The sequence below is a fragment of the Marmota flaviventris genome, chromosome 5 (genome assembly GCF_047511675.1).
Source record: "Marmota flaviventris isolate mMarFla1 chromosome 5, mMarFla1.hap1, whole genome shotgun sequence".
NCBI lineage: Eukaryota > Metazoa > Chordata > Mammalia > Rodentia > Sciuridae > Marmota > Marmota flaviventris.
Genome location: NC_092502.1, coordinates 114127611 through 114153007, shown reverse-complemented (window position 1 = coordinate 114153007; position 25397 = coordinate 114127611). Strand labels below are relative to the sequence as shown.

The following is a 25397-nucleotide window of genomic DNA, read 5'->3' as shown; positions in this document are numbered from 1 at the left end:
ATAATGGGTATGGAAATAAAATATTATACTAAGGGCTGGGGTTGTGGCTCAGTGGTAGAACGCTTGCCTCACACATGTGAGGCACTGGGTTTAATCTTAGCACCACATAAAAAAATAGGTAAACAAAATAAAGTTATTGTGTCCATGTATAACTAAAAAATATTTTTTAAAATATTGTATTAATAATAATTAATAATTTGAGGACATGGTGCTGATAAAGAACATGGCAAAAATAGATATACACTCCTGGGGGAGGAAATTTTCAAAATATTTTCAAAGAAATTAAAACAATTTTGCAATTTGAATTAAATTTTTAAATATTTATATTATTAGACCAACTAAATGTATTTCTAGGGATAAATTCAAAGTTCATAAAATCTGAATCCTGAAAAAAATTCTAGAAACATGAATGTTCATTGCAGCTTTATATAATATTTAAAAAATAAAAACAACCTTAATGTCTGCCAGTAAATCAAAAATTAAGTAAATTAAGGTGTAGCTACCCACTATTCAAAAATAACACAGAACACTTATTTGCCAGCCATAATGACAAGTGCTGAAGATATAAAAAAAAAAAGACCAAAAGGTAGCAATAAAGTGATTTTTAACCATAGTATTTATGAATGATTTCAACAAAATTAGGACACATTTATGGTATGTCCTGTAAACAAGCTCAATCTAAAATTGAATGCATTTATGTAAAATGAAATATGCCAAAAGTTCATTAAAAGTGATTGCCTTTGAGTGGTAAGTTTATGAGTTTATTTTCATCTCCTTTATATTGTTTACATTGTTTGAACTTCCAACATTCTCTAAATAAATCAATTTTGCAGTTTTCCCTCAGAGCTATTAATCTAAGCACTTGTAAACCTGCCACAATAGAGCCAACTTACCTGTTGCAATAATAAACTGCATTATTGGGATCCAATTCTATTGCCTGTGTGTAACAATCTACTGCAGCAGCATAATTCTCTTCTTTCATGTGGTTATTGCCTAAAACATAATAAAAAATACAAAGTCTAACAGATATATTTAATGCACAGAAACTACAAGAATATGAAGGTCAGCTACACAATTTTTCAGTCACACCAGAGACATACTGTATTCCTTAGTTTCAGTGGGATCGAATCATTTTAACAATGTGGCATCTTAGAAATTAATGTTTGTATACTTTATAAAATCCAGGCTTCTGTGAGTTAATGCAACCATCATGATTATCTCATGGTGAAAATGAATCTCTTCTCACCTTATCTTCTTCTCTCTGTTCCCTTTTAGAGCTGCCTTGCTGGTTCCTCTCTGATAGCCGTCTCAGTCTGAGCCTGATTTTCTAACCCTCCCTGTCAACACACTGCTGAGCAGCCAAGCTCTAATGCTGATGTGGATAAGCTGGTGAAACTAATCATACTAATATGTTATTAGCAGATAATATTTTTATGTGCTATTCCTTCCAGAGATATAATCTTACTAAAAGGAGATTTTAGGAGATTAATTTCTAGAAAGATAGAATTTCAGATATGATAGCTACTCTACAGAGAGCTGATTTTCAGAAAGGGCAGATACATCTGGCAATAACAGCTAATTTAACAACTGGTCAGCAAAATATGTAAGAGAGTATCTCTTATATTCTGTTAAGTGAGGGGGAGGGGGAAGTATCCTGTGTATTTATAAGAACCAATGTTCAAAATTGAAAATATTACAACAGTTGGGATTAGGAGGAACAATTCCCAGCTCAGAGGCCTCTATGACTGCTTCCAGCTTTCTGTAAACCAGAGCTTCTCCTATCAGCCTTTTTCTTTAGTTTGGGGGGTGGGGTACCAGGGATTGAACTCAGGGGCACTCAATCACTAAGCCACATCCCTACCCCATTTTTTGTATTTTATTTATAGACAGGGTGTCACTGAGTTGCTTAACATCTCACTGTTGCTGAGGCTGGCTTTGAACTCGCGATCCTCATGTCTCAGCCTCCCACGCTACTAGGATTGCCGGCATGTACCACCATGCCCAGCAAGGTTTTTTCTTAATAGATCATTAGATATTTAATAGAAGTGGTAGGATGGGAACTTGCAGAGAATAAGAAGGAAGACTAAAGGAAAGGCAGGTAGATAAAAGCATCCAAAATCATACAAAAGTTACTATAAATTAGGAATCGTCAATAAATATAAAGATATATTGGATATACTGTTTCTTTTAAGAGTGATAAAGACATGATGGAAAAATTGAACACAGATCTTCAAAATCATTTATTGATTAAAATTTTAAAAAATGCTTCAATAGTCAGCTATTAGAAAATTCTGTAATGTACAAATCAAGTGTGCTAGTTACTTAATAATTCAAGCACCATATACATGCATTAACAAATTTCAAAGAACTCAAGAATACTAAATATACGAAAGTTAAAATAATACTAAAAATTATTTTCCTCTTTTTGATTTAATATAGAGAAATATAAGATCCTAGGGTTCAAGTAGCAAATGCAGTTACAAGTGAACAGACCTTACATTTGTTCTGGAAGTTTTACAAGATCTCTGCCTCTTTTCATACAAGCCATACCTATACTGCCCACATGCCATTTTGTATTTCCAGGCTTCACATCTGTCACATTCATTTCTGCTTCATAAATGCTGTGTGGATAATTCAGTCTTGGCAGTGTAAACCAGAATCTCATCAACTCACAGTTACGTTCTCCACAGTTTACAAAGCTTTACTAAATAAACAATTTCTGTATGAAATACTTACCTTCATCTTTTAATTGGTCAGCTTTTCCCACATCTTCAGGCACTGAGTTTGAAAGGGGTAGAATGTCATTCTGAAATTAAATAAAAAATCAATGTACTTCTCTTTAGTCATCCCAAAGTATTATAAGTAATCTAATAATAAAATACCCACATTTTAGTAATTCTCCTGTAATTCCATTTCATGAACTCTAACATCAAAATAAAAGCATTAATATAAAAACTAGGGAAAATTCCTCTCAAATACTTATATTAGAATTATGAGCCAGGAGCAGTGGTACATGCCTGTACTCCCACCAGCTCGGGAGGCTGAGACAAGAGGATTATGAGTTCAAAGCCAGCCTCAGAAACTTAGTGAGTCCCTAAGCAACTCAGTGAGCCCCTGTCTCTAAATAAAATACAAAAAAAGGATGAGGATGTAGCTCAGTGGTTAAGTGCCCCTGAGTTTAATCCCTGGTACCAAAAAAGAAAAAAGAATATGAATCTGTTGAGTTTTTCTAAATGATAAAACAACTATAAATCAAATTTTTAAAATTCTGCTTTCCCTATACCCCCAGTAATCCCACCACTTCATGAGCAAGAAATTGAATTTGTACATAAAGAATGAGAATAGAAATATAAGCACAGGACTCTTTATAGTAGTGAAACTTTTGAAGCAAAATGGTCAATATCCTACCAAAGAGATATACCAAGTCAAAAATCAGTTTACCAAAAAAGAAAAACAGCATTTAAGATACAAACATTATCTGTGTACATGCTCATTCATGCATGTATACACATGCACGTATTAAAAGCAAAGACTAGAAAGATGTATAACAAAAGTTTCACAGTGGTAATAAAGATAAAACTTTCATCTTTCCATCTTGTCTAAATTTTTAAAACTACAAGCATATATTAATTCCATAAGTTAAAAACAACATAAAATTTTTGTTTTGCACCTACTATCATCTTCAAATTTCTTTTGCATTAGTAAGGTTCAAACTGTAGGTGCTTATTAAAAACAAAACTCAGAAATATCTTCAGTAGTACTGGGAACACATTTTTTTTTTTCATTTTTGAAAGACTTTTTAAAATTGCATTATTTTCAAACATGACTCTAAAGTTCAAAATAAGTCTATAATTTTCAAAAAGGCATAATATGGAGTTACTATAACTATTTACTACATTTAAAATATACCTACTATTACCTTTGTCTTTAGACTAAAATTTCAATAAAACTGATAGCTCTAACACTGGAAATATACTTTGCAAAGTTACTGACAAAGAATATGATCTTGTCCTTATGTTTTAAAAAATTTTTCTTTAGTAATCAGTTTTCCAAAGCATAAAATATTGGAAAAATAGCACAGAAACAAAATGGAAACATTTTATAAGTAAAGATCACTATTTAAAACTAGTTAAAAGACACACTGTTGACCAATAGCATTTGCTTTTAGGGTTCCTTCCATTTAAAATCTCCCACAAGTCTAGGCAGTTTGTAAATTTTTCTAAAAAGTAAATGTTTGGGGTTTAAAAAAGGCATTTTTAAAAATTTTAATCTATTCTGTCTTCCAGATGCTTCTCAACAATTTTAGTAAAATTACCATAGTTTCATAATTTATAATTCTCATATTCATTGAATGAGCCTGAGAAGCTCATGAGGTAGCGGCAAATGTCACATATTTTAAGTAAAGGTAATGAATTTACTTAGGATATGTATAAATTTTATGGTGGTGGGGGGCTGGTGGAACAGAAAAGCAATATCCTAAAATTAAAATGACAGAACGTTCAAGTACACTTTGGTGAGACAAATAATTTCTTTAATTATAACAGTGATGATGCTGCTTCAGCTAAGTTTTAAATTTTTTCTACAATGTCCTGTTAACAAATATAGAATAAAGTCACAGCTATAAAATAGGACTCCTAAAAGGTGCTAATATCACATTATTACTGCAGAGAGACTAAGGAGCTAGTTGGGTTTTTTAAATGTTATTATATTTTTTATACCTTTATTTTATTTGTTTATATTAATGTGGTGCTGAGGATCAAACCCAGTGCCTCATGCATGCTAGGCAAGAGCTCTACCACATAACCCCAGTCCCAGGAGTTAGTTTTAATAAATATGTTTTTAAAATATTATATAACAAATTTCTCATGATAAAATGCAATCTGAGAGAGAGAGCAAAAGAGAGAAAGAGAGCTTTATTCAAACAGAATGTAAAAGTCAATTGGAGCTTTGGGAAAGGTTAAAAAAAAGAAGTTAGATTTCTTCAGCATGAAGTCAATGGTGACTGTAGCTAAAGTGTGAGCAAATTCAAGTGCTGTCTCAAGCATAGGCCTCAGGCACCTGGGAATAAAAGAGGTCTACTTCAGTCACAGTCACATCCAAGTCACTAACACAGGGTTCCCTCAGGAGGCCAGAGCCCAGATAATAAAGAACCTTAACCAAAGGGGAAAAAAAGGGAGTTCCCTGTGAGGAACACAGAGACATGCCACCATCTCCTCACATCATGTCATATAAATAAAATTCATCTGTTGGATGAATAAATCTATGACTGCAATACTCTTTTGCCAAGTATAAAAGGAGGATATAGCTTACTGTCAAATTAACATCTTCACTGCAATTCTAAGAACTCCTCTTCCCAACAAATGCTAGAAACAGAGCCTGGAAAATCTAGCTAAATGTGATACTGTCAGCAGTGTCTGTTCCAAGCTAAACCTATACTACTGGTGTCAGCCTCACTCCTGAATTCTTCATTATGTACTAGAAAGAGTTAGAAAAATAGCAGGAGTTCACGAGGCACTGAAATAGAATGAAAAACAACATGGGAGGTCACTCTGAGGCCCTATACTCTCTAACCTGAAATTTCTCAAACAATGCTATGGCCTATGTTTCCTGAAAATTTGGACATTTCAGACATCAAACTTGGGTTTCAGTCTCAGTTTTGCACAGTAACCCTGAACCTTTCTCTGTTTATTATAAGAGTCCCATCAATGATCAAATTTAGTGAAACTTGCTTTAGAAATGATGATTTAATTTCAGATTAATCTATTTCTGCATAGTTGCTTTCCAGACCTTAAAACTTTTAATTTATAGTCCATGTTTTAGGGGAATGTCAGTTCAGATATCAGAAATCTAAAAATACTCATACTGTAAAGGATTTTTAAAAGTCAGCCAAGATATATCATTAAGTAAAAGAAGAGGATGAGAATAGCTACTAATATAAAAAAATCTAAACCATATTAAATCTGTTAAAACTATCAGTTTGTTACTTATAGACCTGCCCCCTCATTGATAAACAATCCAACATCAAATTATAGTCACACTTACATCAGTTACTAATGAGAAAACAATGACAACATACCTTACAGAAGGAATTTGTGAACATTTCTGTCAAAGGCTGTGAAACTGCTAGATGTGTATCTTCTGAGCTGATCTTAAAAACTGTCTCCAAGCACTGAATTGCAACTTGAAACAAATTTTAATAGTGAAAAAAATTAGCAACTTAAAGAAAGAAATGATGATAGCACTGCACTCTGTGGTAATCAGTATTTATGATCACAGAATATATGGAAAACTAATTGGTTCGGCTGCATACAAATTTCTGTTTATAGACCAGCTATTGAGGGGAACAAAACTTGATTTCTTATATCTCACTAAAAGATAGACGTTATCTAGAATATAATTTCTGAATATACATATTACCTCAAATCTTGTTGAAGGCTATCAGAAAAAAGAGCAAGTCAGCAACAACTAGCTCTCCACTACTAATATCTAATTAGCCATTTGTGTCTTAATTCCTTGAACAAAAAAAAATGATCAGTTTTTAAAATACAAGAAATAGAATTATCAATCTGATTTAAAATTGTAAAAGAAATAGTCCCTGACACATAATAATTAAATATTAATCCTAGTATATGTACATGAAGATAGGTCAGTTTTAAAAATCCATTCATACATGCAAATTTACCAAGTGCCTACTATGTGTAAGATGTTATTCTAAGGTGGTAGGGAAACTTAACAGAAGCAAACTTAACAGAAAAAAAATCACTGTCCACATGATGAATGGTTAATAGACGTAGGGAATAAACACATTAAGTAAAATGTACAGCCTGTTGAATGGAGGCAGGTGCCTCATTTATTTTTGGTGTAGGACAAGAGAACTCGTTGGAACACAGTAGGTGCTAAGACACGGTGAGAGATGATGTTAGAAAAGCAAAAGAATTTGGTGCATTCACAATAAGGAAGCTAATTTAGCAGAAAACAAATGAGAAACAGTAAATGAACAATACATCACAGAAGTCCAAATTATATAGATCCTTTAAACAATGACTAAGTAACATGAGGAGTAATTGCAACATTGTAAAATTTTAAGTACAGAAATGATCAAATCTGACATACTTTTTTTTTTTTTTTTTTTTTTTAGAGGCAGGGCATGTACCAGGGATTGAACTCAGGGGCACTTAACCACTGAACCACATCCCTAGCCCTTTTTATTTTTTATCTGAGAGGGTTTCTATACTAGCTTACTTTGGACCTCATTAATTTGCTGAGGCTGGCTTTGAACTTGCAATACTCTTGCCTCAGCCTCCTGAGCCACTGGGATTAGAGGCATGTTTTAGTCTCTTTCTCACTATTGTAACTAAAAGAACAATTTTAGGGAAGAAAGTTATTTAGAGGCTAACAGTTTCAGAGGTCTCAGTCCATAGACAGCATTCCTTGGGGTTCGAGAGGCAGGACATCATGGCAGAAGAGTGTGGAAGAGTGAACCAGCTCACATGATGATCAAGCAGCAGAGAGAGAGAAACTCTACTCTCCAGATACAAAATATAGACCCCATAGCCACGCCCTCAACCCACACCCCACCTGCCCCCAGTTACCACTCAGATAATTCCATCAGGGAATAATTCACTAATTTGGTTAAGGCTGTAACCCAATCATTTATCATCCAAACCTTCTTGCATTGTCTCACATTGTCTTTTGGAGGATACCTCCTATCCAAACCACAACAAGGCGTGCACCATCATGCCCAGCAAATCTGATACAGTCTTAAAAGATCACTAGTAGTTATGTTTAAATATTCTAAGAAGCAAGAATAGAAGAAGGCAGATGCTGGGAGCCATTAGCCAAGTAGGTATGACAATTTCCTTGCCAGCGTACCCCATGTTGCTTAGTGGAAGGACTCGTGGAAATAGGACATTTTGCAGTGACATTGCATGTAGGTGACCTTGCTCAAGGACCAGGGCGGATTAGGGTGTTCCCGGTTTAGGATAATCGGGTTTAGGGCGTTCCAGGTTTAAGATTATTCCTGCTGGGAATAGGGCGTATCCTGCTGCCTGAGTTCCCCTTGAGTTCTCATGGGATTCAGACAGTATTTTTTGGGAGACAGAAGCCCAGTGGAGGTGGATTTGGGCAGAGAACGTGGATTTCCCCAGAACGTGATTGTAGACGGCTGGTGTGAGTTCGGGAATAAAGAGTTGCTGTTTGAATCTACAAGCTGTGTGGTGGCTCGTGATTGTGTGCCCAGCCAGACTGCGGCATTTGTGCCCAGCCAGACTGCGGCAGGCAGACAAACGAGGGGTGATCATAATACAATAGGCAAAAAAGACTTCATTCTAACTAGGGGTGACATCAGTGGAGATAGTAAGAAGTGGACAGAATTTAGACATATTTTGAAGGTATAGCCAACAAGACTTATTGATTATTAGATAAGTGTATAAGGAAGAGAAGTGTACAGAATAGCACCCAATTTTGGGCCTGAGCAAAGGAAAAACTGTAGCTGCCATCACTGAAATAGGGAAGTTGTGAATAGAACAGATTTTAGGTGGGAGGATCCATTTTGGCAAAGTCAACTTTAAGAAGTCTATTAGACTTATAAGTGGAGATATCTAGTAGAGCAGTTGGATATAAAAATTGGGGGTTCAGAAGAAAGGTCTGGATTAAAGGTACAAGTTTGAGACATTTCAGCATATAAATTCAGGATATTTCAGGCCAATGAGCTAATAATATCACTGAAGAAATGAGTGTAAATAATGAAAAGAAAATCAAGCAGGAAGAGAATCAGGAAAGGAAAAGATAAACAATAAGACAGACAAGATATTATGCACTATCCTGGAAGTTAAGGGAACAAAGTATTTGGGGGCAAGGGAGAAGACAGTGATCATCATCCTTATTAATGTCAGTAAGCAAATCAGATAATGACAGAACTGCCCACGGAACCAAACAACATAAAAATCATTAATGACCTTGATGACAGCAGTGTGGAAAGAAAGAAGTAAAGGCCTACCTGGAGTGGGCTTCAGAAAGAACAGAAGAATTAAAGAAAGCTGGTACAGACAACTCTCTCAAATGGTTTTGTTGCAAAGGGAGATAAAACTAGGCAACTATTTTAGGAGGAGGCAGTATGACAAGAATATCTATTGTTTGTTTTACCTTTTCTTTTCTTTTCTTTTTTTTTTTTTTTTTTTTGGTACTGAGGATTAAACAACTGAGGAGCACTTGTCCACTGAGCCACATCCTCAGCTTATTTTGTATTTTATTTAGAGACAAGATCTCACTGAGTTGCTTAGCACCTCACTTTTGCTTAGGCTGGCTTTGAACTACAATCCTCCTTTCTCAGCCTCCCTGCCACTGGGATTAAATGCATGTGCCACTGCGTCGGCTTGTTTTTATTGTTTAAAGAAAAAAAAATAATGGTAAATTTATGTTCTGATGAAAATGAGAGTAAAAAGTGAGAACTTGAGGTTATAAAACAAAGATGGTAGCATAACTACAGTGATGTGCTGGATTGATTGAGATAGGATGGGATCTAACATGGCAGTAGAGGGGTTATACTGAGAAAGGAACATGGATGGTCCATCTAGGTTATAGTTGGTCAGACAGGCAAGTACTAAGAATATGTGGGGCTCCCTTTTTCCTCTCTCTGTCTCTGGTGTCTCTCTGCTTCCTGGCTGCCACGAGCATATCACACCCTTCTGCCATAATGTCCTACCTTACCTCAGGTCCTAAAGCAATGGAGCTAGCCAACCAACTGAAATCTCTGAAACCCTGAATCAAAATAAACCTTTGCTCTCCTAAGTTGTTTTTCTCTGGTATTTGTCACAACAATGAAAAGCTAACTAATACAAGTGGATTCAAAGAATTTGGGGGATAGGGATTCTAGAAGGCGTGAGCTTGAAAGACTGGCAGATGTGAAAGTGAAGTGTTTAAGATAGAGATTATGAAAGGAATGCAATTTTTGGAAATAGTAAGATTTAGGGATTTTCAGGATTTATTTATCTAAAAATAGCCAGGTACAGTGGAACACACCCATTATCCTCAGGAGGCTGAGACAGGAGGATAGATTTAGAGAAGGGTTTCTCAATCTCATACTGACATTTTAGAACAGATAATTCCTGATTCACAGGGGCTGTCCCAGGCTTTATAGTGTTTACTACCATCCATGGTCTCTAATAGTATATGCCAGTAATATCAGGCCCTGAGGTTGTGATAACCAAAAATGCCTTCGGACTTTGCAAAATCACTCAAGTTCAGAACCACTGGCTTGCAAAATCACTCAAGTTCAGAACCACTGGCTTGGATTATAACTATGTGGTTGAGATCACTGAAGGAGAAAAAGTTAAGAACTGAGAATTGAGGGAACTGAAAGAATCATGTATGAATCTAGCAGAATTGCCAAGAGTTCAGAGAGCAGTAGTACTTGAGAGAGTGACAAGGTACAGGAACCACAACAGTTAAAAAGGAAGCAGATGGCTGGATGAAGTGGTGCATACCCATAATCCTAGCCACTTGAGAGGCTGAGACAGGAGGATCTCAAGTTCAAAGCCAGCCTCAGCAACTTAGCAAGACCCTAAGCAGTGAGACCCTGTCTCTAAATAAAATACAAAAAAAAGGCTGGTGATGTGGCTCAGTAGTTAAGTGCACAGAGTTCAATCCCTAGTATCAAAAACAAAAAAACAAGCAAACAAAAAGAAGAAAGCAGATGGAGCTGAACACAATTGAGTGTGCCTGTAGTCTCAGCTAAAGGTCAAGGCAGGAAGATCACTTGGGCCAGTTGTCTGACATCAGCCTGGGCAATACACCAAGACCTCATTTCAAAAAATAAATAAAAATAGCTAGGTACAGTGGTACACACCTGTAATCCTCAGGAGGCTGAGGCAGGAGGATAGCAAATTCAAAACCAGCCTCAGCAACTTAGCAAGGCCCTAAGCAACTCAGAAAGGCCCTGTCTCAAAATAAAAATAAGTAGGGCTGGAATGTGGTTAAGCACCCCAGGGTTCAATCCCTGGTACCAAAAATAAAAATAAAAATGAAGCAGATTATCAGTAGATGACAACAATTAAGAGGAATGCCTGACAATCTAATAAGACAAAGCTGATGATATCACCAGTTTCTCAATAGTGGTAAAGTTGGCACTAGAATGGAGCCTCCTTTCCTAGGGCTTTTTTAAATGTCTAGAAGGTGGGCAGACACCTTCACATGATTTTGTGTTCAATTAAATTAGACTCACAGTCAAAAATAGGGGTCAGTCACAAAAATTGGCACTATTTCTGACTGCCATATATAACAAACAGCTGAAGGCACATATTTTTGGCTGAATACCAGTCTAAAAATAGGAATGTAACATCTTGGTTTTTAAAATACTTTCAGTTTTCTTTCCAGCCCTTAAAAATATTATACTGCCTTTGATTAGAAAAACATCATCTTTTACTAAATGATTGCATTTACCTATTTGCTATAGAGTAAACATAACAACATTTTCCTTAGATAACCAATCACCTTTCCCTTCATACAGTCTGACCATGAAGGAGAACAAAAAGACCTTAATATTACATGGACTGATTTGCAGTGTTCTCCAACTGTGCATCACCTGCTCCTCTCACTGCCACCTGGAAAGACATCATCCCACCAGACTGCAAGCAGATTTATAGCAAACGCCCAATTTTCATCCCCACCTCCTTAAAGGATATTTATAAGGGAAGTACTCAAAATTAATAGATGTGTCCCTTATACAGAAGCAGGAGCTTCAAGATTGGAAATTCAAACTATACTCTTATATATTAAGCTCCCCCAGAATACTCTCACTGCAATAATTAAATCTTTAGGCCACAAAAAAGCCAGGTTCACTGAACTTCCACAAGCCCATATGCAGAATTCCATCTTGTTATGTTTAATACTGAATTTAAAATTTTATAATGCATAAACATGAAGCATGAAGATGGTGTCAAGGAACCATATGATGTTATCATCTAAGTCCTGCTCAACTGTATAGATTCCTGAATCAAATATTTAAAGCTAACACAAGACAAGGATGAAATCTTCTCACTTCAAGTCCCAAAATAGGCACATGTCAGAGCTCACCAATGGTATAATTATTTAGACTTTTATGTAGTATGATTACAACAACTAAGGTATTTTTATGAGTTATTTCTAAACTGAATACTTTGCTATTAGAAAAAGAAGAAAACAAAATCTTCAGCATAAGAACTGGAATTAAAACCTCAATTTTGTCACATATCAGCTGTAATGTTACTTAAAGCATCTGGTTTAATTGTCTCATCTGTTAAATGGGAATTATACTAATTTAGTCAATGTGAAGAAAACATTCCCTATAATATGAATAGCATAGTTCCAAAACAATAATTGTTCAATAAATGAACAACAGCGCTTTTATTTTGTTGTTAATTAAAACAAACTTCAGAGAATGGAAATAAGATACTCTTCCAGATAAGCTTCTCCACTTGAAAGATCAACAAAACATTCTGATTTTTTAATAACATAAAAGTTGGGGCCAGGCATGATTGTGCATGCCTGTAATCCCAGTAGCTTGGGAGGTTGAGACAGTAGAATCACGAGTTCAAAGCCAGCCTCAGCAACTGTGAGGTGCTAAGCGACTCAGTGAGACCCTGTCCCTAAATAAATACAAAATAGGGCTGGGGATGTGGCTCATTGGTTAAGTGCCCCTGAGTTTAATCCCCAGTACCAAAAAAAAAAAAAGTTGGCTTATATCTATTTTATTATTTATTTATAATTATAAGACAAATAAAACAAAGACCGGGAGCCTACCTTCCAAACTTTCTTGTTCATCAGAAGTATAAGCATCCATCTGACTTTGTTCCCGTAAGAAACGAATAACTGCATAAACTAGGTGCTTGATAGATGACATTTTAGGACCTTAAACACTTCCTTGATAAGAAAAATGAAAACATTGAGCTAAATTATTTTAAAGAATCATTCAGGAAAGTTATAAATAATAAAGGAAGGGTTACATATTACATTAAAAGTAAAAAACAGCCTAAAAATAGGAATGTAACATCTTGGTTTTTAAAATACTTTCAGTTTTCTTTCCAGCCCTTAAAAATATTATATTGCCTTTGATTAGAAAAACATCATCTTTTACTAAATGATTGCATTTACCTGTTTGCTACAGAGTAAATATAACAAACATTTTCTTTAGATAATGAATCACCTTTCCCTTCATGTAGAAATCCCCCTAAAAGGCCTTAGTACTAAGTTGAGGGGCATTTCATCCTGCTGATAAGATAAATGAAAACACTGAGCTCAATTATTTTAAAGAATCAAGAAAGTTATAAATCACCTTTCCCTGCACTACCTTGAGCTCTTTTTTTTTCTTTTTTTTGAGTCAAGAGAGCACAAAGTATTATTATGGTAATTTATTACATATTTTAATTTAAACCCAGTAATATTAGACTTCGTTAAATTTTCCATCAGTAATTTTTTTTCAAAATACGTATAACATAAGCATAAACTTTCACTGTTATCTATATGGTATAGATACAGGAAAGGAATACAAATATAGATGTAGAAATCCCCCTAAAGGCCTCAGTACTAAGTTGAGGGGCATTTCATCCTGCTGACTCAGAAGATGCTCCTTGTTGAGCATCTTCCTCTGGATCATGAGTTTTTAAAAAGTACTAATAATTTATGCTCCAGCTACTTTCATAGGTTGAGAGTCATTTGCTGAGGAAATACACTTAAGAACAGCTGTTCAACCATTGAGTGTCATTCTTGATAAAGGGCATTTCTATAATCCACGTCCAAGTCAAACAATTATTGCCTAAACCGATAGTTACTACAAACCCATCAGCGCTGTCTGCAGTAGCTGGAAGCCCCCGGTCTTGTTCATTCACATGGAATACTATTGCATTCAAACAGTGGCGCAGGGCCAGCCAGCATTAATGGCTTATTTCCACTAAATCGCATCATCCATCTGCTCCCCAGGTTCCCTAATTCAAAGCCAGGGTGTGGTAACGCCGCTAGGATGTTTATTATTTGGGTGCTTATTTTAAAGGCGAACTCAGCCTCTAGGCCATGGGCTATTACAAATTCTAAATAAGGCCCCAGGGCCGAAGGTGAAAACAGATCGGAGAGAGGGGGCACCAAAAGGAAAAGAGATGTGTAACCCCCTCCAGGCTTCTCCTCCTACCTCTCCTCAGGGCACATCCACCTCCCACTGCAATCCTCCTTCCCTCCAGTTACCGGGCCTCGCCTCGGCTCAGACGAGGTTTGCAGCGGGTGCGCGATGCAGGCCTCCGACTGGAGCTGCGGGAGACGCACCCTTTCCAGACAGAAGCCCCTTACCAGGCAAGCGGACGCGAGACGACGGCTGCGGGCCCCGGGGCGTTCGTAAGCCGGGCCGCTGGTGCCTGGTCCTCAAGGCTGGAGCTTGGCTCGGGATCACAGCACTGGCCGGAGTCGCCCAAACTTCCCGGCTCCCGCGCCGCCGCCGCCGCCCCCTCAGCCCACCCGGCTGCGCGCTTGGCTCAGAGCTGCTGGGTCTCGCCGGTTCCGCCCCGGGGGCGGTGCAGGACGCGTGGGGCGGGGAGGGGCGGGGCGCGGGGCGGGGCGCACGGCCGGCCGGGGCGGGGCGCGGCGCGGGGCGGGCCTCCGTGGGCGCCGGCGTGGGGCTGCAGCACGTGGGAGGGCGCTGGCAGCCAGGCGTCGCCGCGGTTCCGCTGTGGTCTTCAGCGCTAGGCCCACTCTCCGCTGCCGGGCGCCCGCCTCGGTCGCCCCCAGACCCCAAGACCACGCACTCGCTGCTGCCGGCCTCTCGGCGTGCCCATGATTGCCCGGTGCCTTTCGGCTGTGCGAGGCCTCCACAGGTACTTTCCGTGCGCGGGTTAACCTTGACCATGGGCAGGGCGGGATCTTCTGCCCGGTTAATGCCAGGCGCCCTGGAGCAAGCTTTCCCCTCTCACGCACCTGGGAACCTCACTCCTCACAACCTGCCTGGGCGACCCCTTAGGGACACCTGACGTGACTACCTGGGGCCACTTTTCCCTCCTCGATTCCCTCGAGAGGACATCCATTCCCCTTTGTTTGGGACTGCCTTTGCCGCAGTCAGCTAGACAGGTCACAGACCCAGCCGAAAATGAATGCAGAGAGCTGGGCTAGTTACGAAATGCTTTCATTTTCTCCCTTACCCAGAACTGCAGACCTGGCATTGAAAGTGCTGCAGTTGTAGACTTAGGAATAACAATTCTCATTTGCCCCTCATTCACATCATTAGCATTCCAGTCGTTTAACATATACACATGAAACCGCTTTGATTTTGCCGCCTATTTGCGTCCGTGGTTTTTAATTTCCTTTTTATTTTCCTCCTCGTCATAAAACAAACATTCTGCCTCTTGTCAGAACCTATTGACTTGGCCCCAAAATTAAAACTGTTTTGAATTGCTTCCTAACCACACCCCTCACAACAGACCAGTAGCAAGATGGTAAAAGAATTGAATTCTTTGCATGGATGCACTGGTTTTCGGAAACAATGCAGCCACCATCCCCATACCCAAATCTGACCAGAACTGTAAAGCCAAATGAAGTTTCAATTTAAAAAAAGGAAGGTGTGTTTTGTCCTCGTTGTCTACAAAACTACTTTGGAACATGTCATCATCATTTAAGCTTTGTACAGTTTTCTATTGTCCATTGCCACTCAATTGTGTGGAGCTTTGTGTTGCTCAGTCTTGTGGAGTTATTGTGCATCCAGGGGACAATAGTAATTATAAAGAGTTAATGTGATGATTGTGAACATATTTTAGGTTGTCCCTTTTTTTTTTTTTTTTTTTGGCTAATCTCCACACTGGAAGTGGTATTGCTGGCAAATAAAGTTATACCAACAAATGAAGATCTTTACATAATGCAGGTGTAAGGAGAGAATAAATTGTCATTTAAGACAGTTGTTCTTAACCTTTTTATATCTCAAGATCCCTTGAGCTCTCAAAAATTGTTAAGAACCTAAGATTGATTTGGGTTATATCTGCCCTATTTACCATATGATAAATTAAAGCTGTAACATTTTTTTCAGTATTTATTAGTTTATAAACAGTAATAAGTGTATTACATGCATAAATATTTTGTTTAGCCATTCATCTGTCAGTGCACACTTGGATTGCTTCTGCCTTTTGACTGTTGGATAATGCTTTGTGATCATTGGTATGTAACTATGTTTGAGTCTGCTTTCAGTTCTTTGGGATATATACCTGGAAAATGTATGTGGAAAATGCTGGATCATATGGTAATGCTATGTTTAATGATAATCATTCTAGGAATGTGATCATTTTGAATTTTTGCAAAACTAATGTGTGTCAATACAAGATAGCTGGATTTTTACATTTACTCCTGCATTAAATTTATTTTACTTTTTTGTTTCGATTTAAGAAGATGAGGAAAATCCCACCCATACTCATTCAGTTGGAAAGAGGAATTGTTTAATAGCTTTTTATCACATCAATTTTCAACAAATGGTAGTTTGAAAAAGTTTAGTTGCAAAATGGAATCTGAAACTATGTCAATGTGTTTTTCTGACTGTTACATTAAAATTCACCGGGGTATCCTAAATCTTTTAATGAATTTTCTACCCTTCTATGATTTTATAACATCAAACATGAGTCATTTGGAAATTAGTGGTTGCCTTGTTCTATAGATCTTCCTAATGTTGGCGTATTCCATTATATAATATCGAAGAGTCAAATTCCTAATGTCCTTATCAATCTTAGAAATGTTTTTAAGTGTTGGAAAGCTGTCAACCTCACATTGCAGAAAGAAATTTCCAAACTTCTAATGTTCATTTGAAAGCTAGAATTTCATCATTAGCAACACAAACTGTCAAGTTTTTTCCCTTGAAGTGACAGTCTCACTTTGTTACATTTTTTTAATTTAAATCACTTTGTTACATTTTTGACAGAACTTCTGCCAAATATTTAAGTCAGAATAATCCTGATTTGTCTGAAAGTAGTTTGATCAAGTAAAAGTGGTGCTCCGTTAAAAAAAAAAGAAAGGAAGAAAAAGAAAGGCAGTTTTAGTTCACAATTCATTCAGTTGCACAAGTGCATTTTATTTGGACAACTGTTGTACTCAGGGGTACAATAGAAATGCTTTGCATGTACTTGTATTCCTATACATTAAGAGCTGAGATCTCATAAAATTCATAATTTTTGCTATTTTATCAAAGACATTCTAAGTGAAACTGACATTATTTTTAGCATGAGAGTGAGGTGGTAAAAAAATACAACTACTAATACAGTTTGGTGCCACTGCTTTGATTTGTGCTAAGGAGCCAATAGTTTTTTTCCATCATTCCTTTTCATCATCAGTACAATGTCAATACAGTTTTTTAAAAAGTTTTTTAAAAAGATGCCTTTATTGGGGCTGGGGATGTGGCTCGAGCGGTAGCGCGCTTGCCTGGCATGCGGAGGCGCTGGGTTTGATCCTCAGCGCCACATAAAAATAAATAAATAAATAAATAAAGATGTTGTGTCGCCCGAAAACTAAAAAAATAAATATTAAAAAAATTCTCTCTCTCTCTCTCTCTCTCTCTCTCTCTCTCTCTCTCAAAAAATGCCTTTATACCAAATATTTTTAACTTCTGACTTCTTGAAAAGGCCTCAGGGATCTATCCCATACCTTTACTCCCAAGATTTGTGGACTACTTTTTGAAAACTGCTGGAATGTGCTATCCATTTTCTTTTCTTTTCTTTCTTTTTTTTTTTTTTTAATATTTATTTTTCAGTTTTCGGTGGACACAACATCTTTATTTTATTTTTATGTGGTGCTGAGGATCGAACCCAGGGCCCCGTGCATGCCAGGCGAGCGCGTTACCGCTTGAGCCACCTCCCCAGCCCCCTTTTCTTTCTTTCTTTCTTAATATATTTTTAATTGTACATGGACACAATACCTTTATTTCATTTTATTATTATTTTTTTTAATGTGGTGCCGAGGATTGAACCCAGCACCTCATGCATGCTAGGTAAGTGCTCTACCACTATGCCACAACCCTGGCCCCTCTTTCTTTCATATATATGTATATGTGTGTGTGTGTGTGTGTATATATATCTTTATATTTTTTTTTAGTTGTCAGTGGTTCTTTATTTTATATGTAGTGCAGAGAATCACACATGCTAGGCAAGCGCTCTACAACTGACCACAACTGCAGCCCCCAAATTCTTTCTTTAAGAAAATATGTAAAAAGCACAGAAGCTGTTGTTAGAAGCTGGTGATCTACCATGTTAAACTGACTATATTGTTATTTCAGGGTATTTATTGCAGTTAATCACCATATACAGTAGTCCATGATTTAGGGCTTAGGTGACTTAATCACAGAATCTACTCTTTGTTTCAAAGTTCGTATCCTCCAAAAAAGGTTAATATTGGACAACATGGCCTCTCTGTTCTCATGTTTTTCCTGTTCTGACACTGGGGAGTTCATTTGAGCATGAAAATGAACTAGGCGTTAACTAGACTTTTGTTTAACTGACTTAGGCTTTCCCTTGGGTGTTCCTGTTGGCAGAGCTGCTATACACCCTTCCCAAGGTCATCTTGGTAGCCAGGATCATTGATGGGGGTATTAAGCCAAATTTCTTGAGAATAAATAGACTCAGGATCTGAGGATTGGTTGTAGTTGCTGTTCAGCTAACTTTTTGACCTTAATCATTCACTTCTTTGTACCTCTCTCTGGTTCTTTATTTTGCAAAATGAAAAGAACTAAACTAAATTACATCTAAGCTTTTTTTTCTTCCTAATTCTATGTTGCCATAGCAATTAAACCAGGAGAATTTGCCTTCCACCCTCGGCCTGATTGCACAGCATGTGAGCTCAGCAAAATTTAATGTATATCACAGGATGAAGGATGGATGGCATGGTCAGAGAAAAAAATGAGAAGGGCTATTCAACAACATTAAGCCCAAATTATAGATGTAATAACCCTAGTTTTCTCTTTCATTAAAAAAAAATAGCTTGGTTTGGTTTTAAAATTGTGACAGCAATATATGTTTTAATAGGAAATTAGAAATAATCACAAACAAAAGAAAATATTAAAAAGATATACAGTCTCCCCAACCAGAAAAACCAGTTACTAATAGCTTCCAAAATATCTTCTGTCTACAGCTTATTTTTTCTTTTCTTTTTTTTTCTGGTTGTAGATGGACAGAATCCTTTTATTTTATTTATTTTTTTATGTGGTGCTAAGGATCGAACCCAGTGCCTCACGCATGCTAGGCAAGCACTCTGCCACTGAGCTACAGCCCCAGCCCCTGTCTACAACTTTTTAAAAAACAAATGAAATGGCCATACTTATTGTCGAAGGCCGGCTGGCTGGGCAAAATCTTAAAATGGCCATTTTTCCTCTCGCCCTATCTGTACGGGCCACCAAATGCCTGGCTGGGCACAATCAGGAGCCACTTGTCAAAAGAAACTAACTTTATTTTTAGAATCACACACGCCAAACAAAACAGCCTCTCAGGAAAAACTCTCAGAGCCTCAACTGCCACCACCGGCTTCCCACAAGCCTCTCTCTCCAACACCAGCTTCTCTCCACCTCCCACAATCCTCCTGCTCTTGAGGCCGATTGGCTGGGTCACGTGGGCGGAGCCAAAAATAAAGTTAATATAATATAAATATCCTTCCATAATATAAACGACTACATAGTCCATATGTTGTTATATGACATTTGATTAATCTCTATCTTTGGACACTTCAACTATTTCCAACTCCTTGCTATGGGTAATGGTACTTAGATAAACATTCTTATTATGCTTTTCCAAGTCCTTAATTATTTTCTTAATAAAAATTCCTTATGAGTGGTATTGGTATATTACAGGGCATATAAATCTTGTAGGTCTTTGGTACTTTTTATCATATTCTTCTCCTAAAATCTCACACAAATTATACTGAAACAGCAGAACATGTAAGTGTAGTAGTTTGCATATTTGATACATAGTTTCTAAGCATTTCAGTATTTTTTATCCTTACCAGTTTTATAAATAGAAACTTCTCTTAATGTTCATTTCCTTCCATTTTTTTGATGGTTTATTCAATGGGTATAATTCCTTAAGAAAAATTTGGGAATGTGATCTAGAAACTAAAAAAGTTGTTTTCTAATGCAAAAATTTATTCATATAGAAAATCTTAGGGCTGTGGTTGTGGCTCAGTGACAGAGCGCTTGCCTTGCACATGTGAGGCACTGGGTTCGATCCTTAGCACCACATAAAAGAATAAAATAAAATAAAGGTATCATGTCTATCTACAACTAAAAGAATATTAAAAAAAAGAAAAATCTTAGAAAGTAAGACAAACTTCAGTTATTCATAAGTTTAATACTATTTGTATGTCTGACTGTAATTAAATAAAATTGAGACAGTTCCCCTAAATTCAATGGGCATAAACTCCAAATTTTAGGACATTGGTGCTAAAAAAATAGCCTAATAAAGAAAGGGTTTTAAGTTACAAATATCAAAAGCTAGACTGTGATTATTTGTAAAAAAACGGATAAAACAAAGATGGAAATTTTGTTTTTTGTTTTTGGTTGATTTTTTTGCCATTGATTTTGGTCAGAAACATCCTGATACTTACTCAAATTTAAATATTATCTTCCCTTTGGTTAAGACAAAGCACAGGGGCTGGGGATGTGGCTCAAGCGGTAGCGCGCTCGCCTGGCATGCGTGCAGCCCGGGTTCGATCCTCAGCACCACATACAAACAAAGATGTTGTGTCCGCCGAAAAACTAAAAAAAAAAAATTTTAAAAAAGACAAAGCACAGCACTTCCTGGGGAGAAATACCTAGACTGAAGATGCAAAGAACCAAGCAAGTTGATGTTTATTGAGTACCTGTGTGTATGTCAAGTTCTGCACTGCACAGGATATGTAGCATAGTAGTCTAGGCTATAGGAATGTAGAACCAGCCTGCCTGAGTTTGAATGCTGGTTTTGCCACTGACTAGCACTGTGATCTTAGGCAAAGTTACTTATCTATATCTTTTTTCCTCATCAGTAAATTGAGAATTTACTGGCAACTTTCTTCACTGATCAGATATTTGAGTATTTATTATGTTTCTGAGGGCCTTCTACATCCTGGGATGTAGCAATGAACAAAGCAGACAAAAATCCTTGTGTTGATGGAATTTACATTGTAGTGGAAGAGACAACTAAAGAAAGTATGTGGTATGTTAAATGGGCAAATGTGCTAAGGAGCAAGAGTAAAGCGGGAAGGGGGATACTCAGGATTGATGGAAATGAAATTGTAGATAGTTAACAGGAAAGGCTCACTCAGAAGATGATAGAGTAATGATCCAGGAGAAACGAGGGACTATGCCATGTAATACCTGAAACAGGGCATTCTAAGCAGGAGAAATAGCAGATGCCAGAGACAGTATGTCTGGTTTGTTTGGGAAAGTGAAGAGGCCATTCTAACTAGGATAGAGTAAATATGAGGCTGACAAGTACAAAATAAGACGGGAACATTGTACTCATTTTAAGATTGAGAGATGATAAATCTAAAATGCTTTGTATATTACCTGAGTATATTCCTATTGCCACAGTAATGATTTATAACAAATTACTTTTCAGTGATAAATGATAAATATTTATTTTTGCTGACCAATCTAAATGTTGGCTGGAAGAATTTTTCTAATCTTAATCATACACCTATGGTCATCCATGGGTTATGTGGTCAGCTCTGCTTATGCTGGTCACTTTTGCATTTTAAGGATGTAGGATGGCCAAAGCTGAGAGCATTCTGGTCCTCTTTTATGTGATCTTTCATCATTAAGGAGGCTACTGCTGCTGTGTTCTTGTGGAAGTGACAGAGTTCCATGAGAGACGAGGAAGTGCGTAAATTCTCTAAAGGCCTACACTTGAAACTGGAGTACCATCAGCTCTGTCTGCCACATTCTGCTAGCCAAAGCAAGTGACAACACCATCCCAGATTTCAGAAGTGGAGAAATAGACTCTATCTCTTGATGGAAGGATCGAAAAATTCACATTGTGAAAGGCATAGATACATCCAGGTATGAAGAATTGAGGACATATTAGCAATTGGTCTACCACATGGTCACATAATACGGTCTCAGTAAATATCAACTATTTTTGCCTTTGTGGATTGAAACACAAATTGTGAGTTTTGTTTTGAAGGTTTTTAAATTAGGATCATTGAGACCCTATGATAGATGTTGCAATTTTTTTTTCCCCGCCTTTGAACTTTGGGATAGATTATTGTTGTCTTTTGCCTTTTTACTTTTGTCCTACAAAAGCTTAAGTTTTTAACACAATTGGGTATATCAATCTTTTATTTTGTAACTTCTGCCTTTGGTCTCTCAAGCCTTTGCCTAAATTTCTCAAATCACTTACATTACATTTCTTCTAGTACTTTTGTGTTTCATTTTTCACATTTAGACCTTTATCCATCATTAAGTTTAAATTAAAAATAAATAAGTAAATAACTTCTAGTCCTTAAAGGAATTCAAAACAGAAATTGGAAGGGGTATTAAAGAAAATCCAGCTTATGAAATATGGGCTTCTGATTTACCATAGCTTGCTCTGGAAGACCATGTTCCATTCTACCCACTCTGAGATAATCTATACCTCCTGCTTGGCATTCAGAAGGAAGCCCTCATACTTCCCAGCCACAATTAGCTGGTATCTTTGATGTCTAATCCATTTGTGGTCAAGATCAAGAGGAAAATTCTATTTCTGCCTCATATCTTAGGCAGAGTTGCAGTGACTAAAATAAACGGAGCTCTCTGACAAATTCTTCTTGCTGCAGTATATAATATCCATAATATAAGGGCTACATAGTTAGATCTTATTCTAAACTGAAGTTTGTACATCTGCGCATCTTCTAGAGTCTCACAGAAATTCTTTATAAGATCCTGTAGCCTATTTCTCTGTTGTTATGTTTGAGATATGAGATGTTCCCCAAAAGCTCCTGTGTTAATGCAAGAAAATTCAAGGTACAATGACCAGATTATGAGAAATGGTCTCTCTCTGCCACAAGCTGAGCAGCTTTCCTCCACTGTGCTCTACTGCCATGATGTTCTGCCTCACCTTCCTCTGGGAACAGTGGAATTGTATGACCATGAACTAAACCTCTAAAACTGTCAATCCAAAATAAACTTTTCCTCCCATCAATTGTTGTTCCCAGGTATTTTGATCACATCTACAAAAAGCTAACTAACACATCAATTTAGGTACAAAAAGAGAAACAAATAATTTTTTTAAACAGGTTGCCACTACCAGTTAGACAATGCTTTTTGGAAATCTCAGTCACTTTTTCACTTTACAGATATTTATCCACCACCTATTACATTGTTTAATGTCAATATCACCTTACCTTAAAACTAAGCTTACAACAACATTCCCCTATAAACCTGCCTGTTTCTCTTATGCCATTGTTCTTTGTCATGATGTCACTATGTATGCAGGTCAAAAATCTGGGAGACATTTCTTGGTTTTTTCTATCTCCTTTACCTTTTCCACCAGCTACCAAATCCTAAATAGTCTTTACCTTCTTTCTCTTTTCTCTATTCCTGGTACCACCACCGTAATTAGACCCTCATCATGAAACCAGCCTCAGTTTTTGTTTGCCACTAATACAATTTTCTAATGAAAACAGACGTTTAAGAAATGCAAATGTGACATATCATACTTGAGATTAAAATTCTTTAGTCTATCATTAACCTAAAATAAAATCAAAAACATTTAGTATGGTTTACAGTCTAACCCCTTCTTAGCTCTCCCAGATTTCCCTCTCACTCAAGGAACTCAGTTCTTCAGCCAGAGTTCATGTCTGCATCTTATTGGGAACAAATTTTTCTCTTTTCTTGCCTTTTCTGAACATAGTACTTATTCACTTAGCTTTAATGTTAAAAAATATACACAAAAAAGTATAATGCATGTACATATATAGATATGGCTAACAAATGAAAAGCAGCATCTATATATCTACAATTATAAGTCTACTACCTCTGAAGTCTCTCTGTGCCCCTCTCCATCCATATCACGTTTTCTTATCTGAGAGATAACCTCAGGGTTGAACTTTGCATTCATCCTCTTGCTTATCTTTATAAATGTTATTACAAGTCCTTGTTTTTCTGAATGACATATGATTTAGTTTCACACAAGGAAATTACTTTCACATGGCAGTGGTTCATTTTTTTTTTTTTTTTACTGTTGTAAGATATTTCATTGGTGACTATTTCAAAACTTACTATCCATTTTCTTGTCCATGAGTATTTGGAGTTTTGTTATTTTGTTTTCCTAGTACAAGCAATATTGCTGTGAATATTCTTATAAAATATCTTGATACATATGTGCAAGGATATAAACCTGAGAGAAAATGGTTGTTGGACGTATACGTATCAACATTACCAAAAGATGCGCAAAAAAAACTCTTTTCTGAAGTGGTGATACTAATTTACTCTCTCTCCCCGTTTAAGTTTTGTGAGTAGCCATTAATCCTCCATCCTTAGCAACTCTTGGTGTTGCCAAGCCTTTTGCCAATCCGATGATTGAAGAATGTGGCTTATATATATGATGTCAAGTTTACTGATGAGTTTATTTTCTTATCATTTGTATTTTATGCCCGTTTATATCTTTTGCTCCTTTTCCTATTGGATTACTATTTTCATTATTGAATTTAAGCGGTACATGTGTTTTCTAGGTACCTTTCACTTGTTTTCTAATATTCAAAAAAAATGTATTTGTAAAGTATTTGATCTGTGCATCCCACTGAGCTAAACTTTGGGGAAACAACTGTGGACAAGACGAACTATTCCTGTCCTCCTGGGTTTATGCCCTCACTCTAGTCAGGGAGTCAAAATAAACAAATCTCTGTAATAGTTGGATTGTGAGCGCTGCTGTCAATATCAGCTTAGCTTGTACTTACTTCCTCAGGAGAATTTGCCTGACCCCTACTAAATTTAATCTTTCTAATCCTATATTTTCATAGCACATACATTATCATTAATAATATTTGTCTTCCTTGCTAGCTGCTAGATTTCTTGAAATCAGGAGCCTGTTTTATGTTTGTTCATTTCTGCACCTCTAGAAGTTAGTATGGTGTCATTACACAGTAGATGCTTGATAAATATATTTATTGAATTGGTAGATTAAAATATGTCATCAGTAATAGTAACTAAAAATTCAGTGTTCATTGCTAATATGGAAGTAGTACAGACCTAGATTTGGCATTTTGTTATTGAAGAATATGTATAACTTTAGTAGAAAGTAGACATATCAAGCCCTATATGAAATGGCTGGTTGAAAATTTCTTTAAGAAAAATGCCAGTTGCAGTATGTAAAAATGTGGATGCGTAACCGAGGTGATTCTGCAATCTGTATATGGGGTAAAAATGGGACTTCATAACCCACTTGAATCAAATGTATGAAATATGTCAAGAG

The 25397-nt window shown here is 36.8% G+C and overlaps 2 protein-coding genes across 4 annotated transcripts in view; one reads left to right on the top strand and one right to left on the bottom strand.

Moving 5' to 3' along the window:
• Sgtb (small glutamine rich tetratricopeptide repeat co-chaperone beta) overlaps positions 1-14519 on the bottom strand; it is a 48965-nt gene extending 34446 nt beyond the window's left edge. For both annotated transcript variants that reach the window (XM_027951630.2, XM_071612563.1), the window contains exons 1-5: positions 14314-14519; positions 12778-12897; positions 6077-6180; positions 2737-2806; positions 894-993 (exon numbers count right to left, since the gene is read on the bottom strand). In XM_027951630.2, coding sequence (XP_027807431.1) covers positions 894-993; positions 2737-2806; positions 6077-6180; positions 12778-12877 — 374 coding nt within the window. In that variant the 5' untranslated portion in view covers positions 12878-12897; positions 14314-14519. The remainder of the gene's footprint in view (positions 1-893; positions 994-2736; positions 2807-6076; positions 6181-12777; positions 12898-14313) is intronic.
• Positions 14520-14613: 94 nt separating this feature from the next.
• Nln (neurolysin) overlaps positions 14614-25397 on the top strand; it is a 108018-nt gene continuing 97234 nt past the window's right edge. The window contains exon 1 of one of the 2 annotated variants that reach the window (XM_071612556.1): positions 14614-14834. In XM_071612556.1, coding sequence (XP_071468657.1) covers positions 14794-14834 — 41 coding nt within the window. In that variant the 5' untranslated portion in view covers positions 14614-14793. The remainder of the gene's footprint in view (positions 14835-25397) is intronic. The other variant, XM_027951604.2, reaches the window with a different exon arrangement.